At 53.5% G+C, this 10,867-nt stretch overlaps 1 protein-coding gene across 1 annotated transcript in view; it reads left to right on the top strand.

Annotated features, from left to right (window-relative positions):
* Positions 1–6,150, top strand: part of LOC103072446 (allograft inflammatory factor 1-like) — a 22,011-nt gene extending 15,861 nt beyond the window's left edge. Inside the window, 2 exon segments of the mRNA XM_082931405.1 lie at positions 5,643–5,812; positions 5,815–6,150. Coding sequence (XP_082787531.1) covers positions 5,643–5,812; positions 5,815–6,150 — 506 coding nt within the window.
* Positions 6,151–10,867: the final 4,717 nt, after the last annotated feature.

Here is a 10,867-nt window from a genome sequence, read left to right on the forward strand (position 1 = left end):
GGAGGGAGGGAGGGAGGGTGGGAGGGAGGTCTGCCCAGCAATCATTTCCATGTCCTCCCTCTGGTCTGAGAGCCCCCCTTTCCTGGGAGACAGATTCTGGGGGTATCGTCCCCACCAAAGGCATGGACGATGGGAACTAATACCAGCCAGTTAGAAGCCTCCAGCTCCCGGCCGCAGTGATGCGTTCACACAGCATAGGGAAGACCTGTTGGTCCCTCCACGAGATTTGACATCTAGATGCTGGGAAAAGGGTTTCCACGTCTCTGGAATCACCAGCTGTGAGGATGAATTGGGTCTGGGGACAGTTGCCTGCACGAGAAACCCGACAACAAAATAGCTAACATTTATTGAGCACTTTCCACGTGCCAGGCACTGTTCTCCAAGTCTGATAAGAATTGGCTCAGGTAAACTCCACAAGAACCTGTGCGATGGACAGAGGAGAAATCCAAGGCATTTAATAACCTAGGATCCCGGCGCTGACCCGTCAAAACGGGCCTCCCGACTGGCGTGTCCAAGCCGGCCTCAGCTCAGAAGGCCGGAGTCAACACGCCCTTTCCGACACGCGCACACGGCGCTGCCACAGCTGGTCGGCGGCGGGACCAGGCTTTCCTCCCACACGTGAAAAGCAGTGAGTCGGGCATCACGAAGGACAGGCCTTAAGGCGGACCGGCCCGAGGGGCGGCAGGGTACACAGGGGTGATGATCCCGAACCCCTGTCCGACTGGGAGGACAGCTGTCCTCATTGTGGGGGGAAGGTTGGGGGAACTGTCCCTTGTCACTGTTGGGACACTCTGGGGCGTCCCCTGCCTTTGGGGGAAGGGGATGCTGGCTCTCCTGTGAAGACCCCGCCGAGGTCTGTTCCACACCCACGCCCCTCCCAGCCGCGCTGCTGGCCGTCAGGGCGGAGGCTGGGGCCGCCAGCCAAGAACGTGGGCACCTCTAGAAGCCAGCAAGGCCGGGAAACGGCTTCTCTCCTGCAGCCCCCCGGTGGTGGAAAGCACACCCCGGCCGACCCCTTGATCTCAGCCCAGTGAGACGCAGTCCGGACTTCCCACGGGACCTGTGATAAATCTGCTATTTTGAGCCACTAGTTTTGTGGTAATTGGTTACAGCGGCAAATGGAAAAGCAGCCTCTGTGCTTCGAGAGTTTATGTCGAACCTGCTGTTTAAACAGAGAAAAGATAACCCCGCAGGGGAGGACGTGAACTGTGACCCCACAGATCCAAGCCGGCGCGACCTCACTGTGAATTCGGCCTTCGGGGTGCTGGGGCCAAGGGCGACCAGGGAGCTAGTTTCCGAATCGACTTCGGGCAGAAGACGGCTTCTATTAAAGACTAAGGAAGGAGGCCGTGCCGACTGCGAGTTTGCTGCAACAGGGGACCTCACGCCGGGGTCTGAAGCAGCAGAAATGCATCCCTGCTCTCTCCTGGAGGCGTCATGTCTGAGATGGAGGTGTTGGCAGGGTTGTTTCCCCCCAGGCCGTGAGGGACGATCTGCTCTGGGCCTCTCCCCGTGCTACTGGTGGTTTGCTGGCGACCCCGGGGGCTCCTGGGCTGGTAGGTGCATCACCCCGTCTCCGCCACCATCTGCCCACGGCTTTCTTCCCCCGTCAGTGTCCCCTTCTTATAAGGACACTGGTCGTACAGGATTAGGGCCGCCCCAGTGACCTCAGCCTAACTCGTGGCATCTACAAAGACCTTACTTGTCAATGCGGCACGTTCACAGGCGGTGGGGAAGGACCTCGACATCTTTTGGGGGGAGCAACTCAACCCATAACATACACGTAAGTATTGAAATTCAGCCGTGATGGCAGAATTGTTGAGAACTTAGACCAACGAGAAAACTTCTCCCGGGAAGGAGTGGGTGTCAGGGGTGCTGCTGGAATCACCAGCGCCTGGTGATGAGGCAGATGGACCCTAATCAGCTTTGTTATTGATCTTAAATCCTCCACAGAGCACGCCTCCCCTCCCCCAACCCATGCTGCACCTGGCGCCCCACTTCCCAGCACAGTGATGGACGCACAGAGCAGCCAGCGTCCCCAGGAGGGCCGACCGCTGCCCAGGGAGGCTGGTGGGGGGGCGGCAGGGGAGGCTTCTCCAGGGAGCACGAGGCACCTGGGATGGGCCTGTGGCGTCGGCCTGTCCTCTCTGGTGCTCAGGACGCTATAGTGCACTGTGTGGACGTACCCCAGCTCGCTCACCTGTTCACCAGCTGAAGGAGAGACACATGGGTGGTCTTCTGGTCTGGGCAATTAAGAATGAAGCCTCTCCACAGAGGAACGGATAAAGAAGATGTGGCACATATACACAATGGAACGTTAGCCATAAAAAAGAACGAAATAAGGCCACTTGCAGCAACATGGATGGACCTAGAGATTATCATACCTAAGTGAAGTAAGCCAGACACAGAAAGACAAATACCGTATGATATCACTTATAAGTGGACTCTAAAATATGACACAAATGAACTTATCTATGAAACAAAAACAGACTCACAGAGAACAGACTTGTGGCTGCCAAGGGGGAGGGGAGGTGGGGGAGGGATGGATCGGGAGTTTGGGATTAGCAGATGCAAACCATTATATGTAGAATGGATAAACAACAAGGTCCTACTATATAGCACAGGAAATTCAATACTCTGGGATAAACCATAATGGAAAAGCATATGAAAAAGAATACATATATATGTATGTGTGTGTGTGTATAACTGAATTGCTTGGCTGTACAGCAGAAATAAACACAACACTGTAAATCAACTATACTTTGATAAATTAAAATTAAAAATGAAACCTAACATTTCAGGTACATATTTTTGTGTGACCACCAGTTTTCGGTTTTCTAGGGTAGATATTTCTGATGGGAAGACTAGCTTTTTTTTTTTTTTTTGGCGGTACGCGGGCTTCTCACTGCCGTGGCCTCTCCCGCTGCGGAGCACAGGCTCAGCGGCCACGGCTCACGGGCCCGGCCGCTCCGCGGCACGTGGGATCTTCCCGGACCGGGGCACGAACCCGTGTGCCCTGCATCGGCAGTCGGACTCTCAACCACTGTGCCACCAGCCCTGCATCGTCGGACTCTCAACCACTGTGCCACCAGGGAAGCCCTGGGATGACTAGCTTTTAAGGCCATCGTATGCTTAAGAAACTGTTTAAGAACGGTTGGTGGTGCCATTTTGCATTCCCTCTGGCAACAGAGAGCTGCCCGGCTCTAAACACCCACTGACACCTGGTTCTGCCAGTTTTATTGTCGCCGTTTGATAAACATGTAGGGCCATCTCACTGTCATTTTAACCTGCATCTCCCTAAGGGCTAACTTGCTTAGTGTTCATGCATTTTATTTGCTGTCCACATATCCTGTTTGGAAACATGTATGTGGTGATATTTTACCCATTTTAAAATTTGGTTTATTTTCTTATTGTTGAGTTTTGAGAGTTCTTTATATATTCTGGACACAAGCTGTTAAGAGATGTGATTTCCAAATGTTTTCTCCCCGTCTGTGAGTTATCTTTTCATTCTCTGAACAGAGCAAATGTTTTTAACTTTGATTCGGTCCAAGTCATCAATTTCTCAAAAAACTCTGCCTAACTCTGAGGTCACAAAGATTCTCTCCTATCTTTTCTTCTAAAGGTTTTATAGTTTTAGGCTTGACATCTGGGTCTATTAGAGAATGGAAGACTAGATCAAGGCTCTCTAAATGTAAGTTTTTCACCAAATTTAGGAAGTTTGGCCCATGATTTCCTCAAGTATTATTTTCTATGCCAATTTCTCTCTCCTCTTGGGACTTGCGTGAGAGGAATGTTGGACCCTGTGGTGTTGCCCATTCATCCTCGAGATCATGCTTTCTCCCCAAACGCCTGTTTTCCGTTCTGCACAGCGATGATTTCTGTTGACCCACCTCAGGTTTCCTGAACCCTTCCCCCTTCATCTCCATTCTGCCGCTGAGCCCATCCCGTGATTTTTTTTTTTTTAATTTCAGACATGGCGTTCTTTCCATTATAAACGTTCCCTCTGGTTATCTTTTCTAGTTTCTACTTGTCTGCAGAGAACTTCCACCTCTCCAGGCATCTCAAGATTATTCACCTTATCCTCACGATGGACGGTTAGAAGAGCTGCTTTAACTGATCCTTACCACTTCTGGGTCGTCTTGGGCTTGGCATCTGTTGGTCGTCTCTTTCCTTGTTCGGTTCTGTGAGTTGAGGAATTTGGGATTGTGTGCTGGACGCTTGCATACTGTGCTGGGAGACCCTGGGTCCTGGCTAACACTCCGGAGGGTGTTGCCTTGTTGCTGCCGCTGTGGCTCCAGCAGACCGACCTGGTTAGGCCCAGACGGCGCAGTCCAGCTCTCCTTCTGCAGGCAGTGGTCCGTTACGGGTTCCACTCCAACGCCTTTCCCATGTCGCTGGGCTCCATCCGGCACATGGGCTGGGACTGGGGAGATGGTTCAGGGCTTGAAGTCTTTGATGCGCTTCCGTGGGAGCCTCGGTCACACACGGCGCTGGGCGTGTCCTCCTGAAACCCGCTGGCCTCTGGGATTTCTCCCACCCCCTCCAGCTCTGTACGGCCCCCTCCCCTTGTCTTCAGGCTCTCTATCTCCCCTGGGGTTTACCGTCAGTGCTGCCACCAAGTGTAGGGACGGGCCCACCCGGGGGTCAAAATGGGAATCAAGGGAGGAAAAGTCAGCCCCCGACTCGCCCTTGTTTCAGGTCTTTACTCAGGTTTGACTTCAGATCCTAATCGGCCTGTCCTGCTACTCGACACTGACCTCAGACGGCTGCATTTGATATCCTCTCTGGAATTTTTCATTGTAATCACTGTGAGAGATAAACCACAGTTGGATAAACAGTTACTGTGACTATTTACTCCACGGTTGGAATTCTGGAACCAGAATTAGGATACACATTTTTTAATCGGCCACCTCATTGGGCTCTTATGAGTTCCAATATCTTTTTCTTTTTTCAGTGAAAAGTATTTGATACACACACAATAACATAAAAATGTATACGTAAACCATGACGTTTAATAACGGAACGAACACCTGAGAATCTATGCTGCTCCTGCAACCACTCCCTCCTCCCATCCGCTGGCCACCAGAGGTGACTAGAGTCTGAATTAATCTTTACTATCATTACAATTGTCTCTCCTTATGGTTGTGCTACTTACATGTGTATCCATAAATACAGTGGTTATTTAAAAATTATTTTTAGACATAAAATGATGTCACAGTACATCTATACTTTTACAACTTGATTTTTTTTAAATTAATTATTTGGTTACTTTTGGTTGTGTCGGGTCTTCGTTGCAGTGCGCGGGCTTCTCATCGCGGTGGCTTCTCTTGTTGCGGAGCACGGGCTCTAGGTGTGCGGGCTCAGTAGTTGTGGCTCACGGGCTCTGGAGCGCGGGTTCAGTAGTAGTCGCATTCGGGCTTAGTTGCTCCGCGGCATGTGGGATCTTCCTGGACCAGGGCTCGAACCCGTGTCCCCTGCACTGGCAGGTGGATTCTTAACCACTGTGCCCCCAGGGAAGCCCTGCAACTTGATGTTTTAATCCCAATTTTGAGATTCATGTACTGATCCCGCTGCCACACGCCGCACGCAGCTTGGACCAGGCGCCCGCCCCTCCCCCTCGTCCCTTTGCCGCGGTCGCGAAGCCACCACGTCGGTCGCGCTCAGCAACAAGTTCCAAGGAGGGAAAGCGCTCGGTTTGCTCAAAGCCCGGCAGGAGAGGAGGCCGGCCGAGATCAACCGGGAGTTCCTCTGTGACCAGCAGTACCGTGATGAAGAGAACCTGCCGGAAAAACTTGCAGCCTTTAGAGAGAAGTGTACCTGGAGTTTGACCTGAACAACGAGGGCGAGATTGATCTGATGTCTTTAAAGAGGGTGATGGAGAAGCGTGGGGTCCCCAAGACCCACCTGGAGATGCAGATGATCTCGGAGGTGGCGGGCGGCGTCAGCGACACCATCTCCTACTGAGACTTTGTGAACATGATGCTGGGGAGACGGTCGGCGGTCCTCAAGCTAGTCATGATGTTTGAAGGAAAAGCCAACGAGAGCAGCCCCAAGCCAGCTGGCCCCCCTCCAGAGAGGCGTTGCCAGCCTGCCCGGAGGACCCCCGCCTGGGCCTGCCCCACCCTCCCCACTCGTCTTCCCCCCTCCTGATCTCACTGCCCCTCTTGACGCACTGCGATGTGTCTTATTTGTTTGGTCATTGCATTTGTTTATTCATCAGCAGAGTCAGTGACCTCTTTGTACAGCATAAATTACTGCCTTAAAGGGGCTCTGGGTTGGGAAGTCCCGATCGCCGCCTCCTCTTTCTCCCTGCGTCTCCCCTCCCTGTGCAGAAGGGCTGACATTAAGCCAAAAACCAGAGGGGGCAGGGCCAGGACAGGGAGACCAGAAGCCTGTGATTCCCGCACTCGAAGCTGGCACTGTTTGTCCTTCCAGGTCACTGAGCTAAGTCCTAGGACCCTGGCCTGGCCCTGGCGAGACCCTCAGCCCCTTTCAGGAGACCCTGGAGTCGGGATAAGGCTGCAGGGCCTCGTTAGGGTATCCTCGGACAGCTCTGTGGTTCCGCTGCTCTGGGTGGGCCAGGATGTGGCCACGCAGCGTCCCACCTCCCCAGCTGGTCCCCTCTCAGTCTACGCCTCATCTTAACCTCAGTGAGGTGACAGAAGAAGAGGACAGGGACTTGCGATCTGAGCCCTTCAAGAAGGTTCCAGAGGAATCCTCTAGCCTTGCCCCCTGGCCACACCTTTGCAGGCAGCTCAGAGGAAGCGTGCAGCTCCCCCTGACCCTTGCTGGGGCTTCAGAGGCAGCGGGGATCCAGGGGCCTTGGGGGAGGGGCTTCAGCTCAGTCTAGGCCCACCTTTTAAGGGAGGATGTTGAGCGCAACAGGATAGGGGGATGAGGACTTAAATGCTCATGGCAGAGAGGCAGCACCACTGTTAGGCCGCGAGCTGAGAAACAGGTTGCCTTTCTGATCCCGGTCTGCCTCGAACCTGACTCCGCTTTCCCATTTTCCTTCACACCTTCCTTACACCATTCATTCATTCATTCATTCATTCTTCATTCATTCACTCCATCATTCAACAGGTATTTATTGACAACCTATTACAAGCTTTAAGGCCCCCTACTTTGCCCTGACATATGCCATGTCCGATGTCTAATTCATCATTCTGTTTCCAAACCACTCAAAACCTTGAGCTTGGGGATTAGATTGGGGTCATCTGTGGCTTTTATGAGGGACTAGGTAGGGTTTTAGAGCCCTGATTCACCCTGTGGGTTAGCTGGGCCAGGCCTCTCAGTTCACAGGTGAGAAAACTGTGGTGACCCACAGGGATTAAGTGCCTTGCCCAAGGGCAGGGGTCAATCTGGAGATGGATGCCCTGCCCATGCCTCAGTCAGTGATGAAAACAAGGGAAGGGGCGGAGAGGGGCAGTCTCCTAGGTCAACCCTTGGGCAAGGCCCTGGGCCAGGATTCACCCTTCCCAGTGCCTCCGAGGCGGCGTCAGCAAGGACCCCAGCCTTGACCCCATCTGTATTCTGGAGTCCCTTCCCCCGCCCACTCAGGACTTAGATGCACTCATCCACTGAACATGTTTATTAACCACCTGCTATGGGCCAACAGCTAAGGACCCAGTAGTGAAATGGACAGACTCATGGAATTCAGAGTCTAGTGGGGAAGTCTGACCCGGGAGATGAAAGTTAGGAAAGAGGAGGATACGAGGTGACTGCGGGGCAATCCTGGGGGCCTAGCCGGGCCCAACACTGGGCAAGGGTCTTGGGGAAGCCTTCACAAACCTGAAGGGGAGAGCTGCGGGGGCGCTGGAGCCCCTGGGAGCTCCCTGTGGCTCCTCTGACCCGTAATCAAGGCCAAGGAGCTGACTTTACAGCAGCTGCAGGGAGTGGAGCAGGTAGGGGATGGGGAAACGGCCGGGGGGTGGGGGGTCAACCCACTGGTCTCGACCAGTTCAGGAACGAGATTATTTGGCCACGACAGGCTGACCTTCGGCCTAAGAAGGTGCTTCAGATGCATAAGCCTAGTTGGAAGTTTAAACCCCAGCAAAACATTCCGCCGTGTAAATGTAAAAGCTCACCTCCACTCCCTCCCCTGAGTTTTTGCTTTTTCCCCTGAGATCCTGAGATGAGCAACTGCCCGTCTCCACCCCTTCCCACTGCCTCTCCTTTCTGGGACAGGCTGAGAGCTTTGAGCAAAAGGTAATGCCTTCCTTGACTACCCACCATAGTCAGTGTATCTGTACCTCACTCAGACAGGAGGACGGAACCAACCGGGCTTATTTCAGCGGGTTACACACTTTACAAGACTGCAGGAAGCCTCCTTAAGGGATGAGAGCAAGTGGGTGTGTCCCAGCTTCTAGAAAGGGCAGGAAAGCGTTCTCTCATTGGATGGGGAGTGTCCTGGGAAACTCCACCAGCTCCTTCATCATTTCTTGGAACTCCACTCCCAGCGGGAGAGGGTCTCAAGAGTGGTCCCTGGAAAGGGGGTGGGGCGTCTGCATGTATTTCAGGTTTTCATGGCTATTAGCTCTAGGGCTTCTCTGGCTAAGGGCTCGGCTTCTAGGAGTTCAGCTGTCTTCTTTCTGAAAGACCAAATCTAACTAATGTAACCAGCAGCTTGGGGACTGCCGCGTGTGGCTCTGTCCCTGCCATTCAAAAGGATGCAGTGTGCGTGTGCGGGTGCGGTACTGGACTGGAGATGAAACAAACTTAAGAAAAAAAGATCCATGTATTGACACGTGCGGCCGCACTTCATTTACCTTCTGTGCTGTGGTCCCCACCGTGTGAATATACAGCAGTGTGCTTATTCACTGCTGTTAATGGAAACTGAGGTATTTCTAGTGCCTTTCCTCTTGTGGACGGTGATGCTGCGCCCCTACCCCACCCCAGCCCATGCTTCCTGGAGCAGGTGCAAGAGGTTCCTTCAGGTCTGTACCGAGGAGTGGGATTGCTGGCCAAAGGTATCACATCATCAACATGGCTAGGGAATTTGAAATTATTTTTCAGAACAGTCATACCAATTTACATTCCTTTAAGTGCACAAGTTTCTGCAGACCTGCATCCCTGCCAACACTTGGTCGTGTCAGGCTTCATCACTTTTGTCGATCTACTGTGTACAAGTGGTACCCACGGAGGTTTCTGCATCTCCTGAATGCTAATGGGATAGAGCATCACGGGTCACTTGTGTTTTCTTTCCCGTGAAAAAGCCTATTCACGCCTTTTGCCCACTTCTCCACTGGCTTGTCATTTTGTTTGGACTTTGGAAATTCTTCAGTCTGGATCCTCCCCTTCGTTGGTCATGTGTGTGCTGCAAATGCCTTTACGTGTGACCTCTGTGTTCAGGTTCTCTGTGCTGTCTTCGGATGATCGGGTGTTCTTACTGCTGTTACAGTCGGATGGACTAATTTACTCCTCCGGGACGTGTGTCCTTCGTGTCGTGCTGTGCCTTTTGCTCTCTGTTTAAGGACTATCCCTTTCCCGCCCCCCACCCCATAGGCGTAACCAGTTGTCCCCGCACCACCGGCTGAACAGTCCATTTCTCCGGCTGATTTGTAGAGCCGCCTTTGCCCCATGTCAGGTCTGCACAGGTGTGAGTCTACCGCCCTCACTGCCTGGGCCCCGGGCCGCCATGTAACCCACAGCACAACTTGACCCCTGACCCCCAGCGCTGTCCCAACGCCCACCACCCGCTCCTCCTTCAAGACCGTGTGGCTGTACCTGACCCTTTGCTCTTTCGCACAAATTCGAGAATCAGTTTCTCAAGTTCCATGAAAATACTGCGTGTGCTTCCAATGATTTGCCGCTAGTAGTGCTGCTGAGGTTTTGGGTGGAGGAAATCGTGTTTCATGTTTCTAGGGATTTTAGTCAGGGATGGATGTTCTTTTCTTTTCTTTTCTTTTTTTTTTTTTGCGGCACGCGGGCCTCTCACTGCTGTGGCCTCTCCCGTTGCGGAGCACAGGCTCCGGACGCGCAGGCCCAGCGGCCATGGCTCACGGGCCCAGCCGCTCCGCGGCACGTGGGATCCTCCCGGACCGGGGCACGAACCCGCGTCCCCTGCGTCGGCAGGCGGACCCTCAGCCACTGCGCCCCCAGGGAAGCCCCTGCCTGCCTCTTGCTTGTAGAAAAGCTCTCCTCTCCCAGGCCTCCCTGAGTCTCAAAAGGCTGTGGCCCGACAGGTAATGATTAGGAAACTTGGAGATGTAAAAACAAAGACTAGCTGCTGGGCCGGGAAACCGGCAACAGTCTAGACTATAAACCAGTGACACAGGGTCACTGAGCCCCCAGTTCCCTGAACGGTATAGATAAAGGTCTGACATGCATCCCTAAGTTGCTTCTATTTTATTTTTTATATAAAGTTATTTATTTATTTCTTTTTGGCTGCGTTGGGTCTTCGTTGCGGTGCGCGGGCTTCTCATTGCGGTGGCTTCTCTTGTTGCGGAGCACGGGCTCTTAGGGGCGCGCGGACTTCAGTAGCTGTGGCACGCGGGCTCGGTAGTTGTGGTTCTCGGGCTCTAGAGCGCAGCCTCAGTAGCTGTGGCCTGTGGGCTTAGGTGCCCCGCGTCACATGGGATCTTCCCCGGCCAGGGCGCGAGCCCGTGTCCCCTGCACTGGCAGGCGGGCTCCTAACCGCTGTGCCCCCAGGAAGCCCCCCTAAGTTGTTTTTACAGAAAGCAGACCCCACCACGTGAAAACTGCCGACCACAAGCATGGAGACCCCAGACCACTTGAAACCAGAAGACGGGAGACTCTCGAAACTTCACTTGGATGCCAGGCAATCGGAGAATCCTGCGCGAGCTGCTCGTGTGCCCTGAGGCCCCCCCCCCCCCCCCCCCCCCCCCCCCCACCCCAGCGCGCCGCT

This window comes from Lipotes vexillifer, unplaced genomic scaffold, assembly GCF_000442215.2.
Source record: "Lipotes vexillifer unplaced genomic scaffold, Lipotes_vexillifer_v1.1 scaffold1701, whole genome shotgun sequence".
NCBI lineage: Eukaryota > Metazoa > Chordata > Mammalia > Artiodactyla > Lipotidae > Lipotes > Lipotes vexillifer.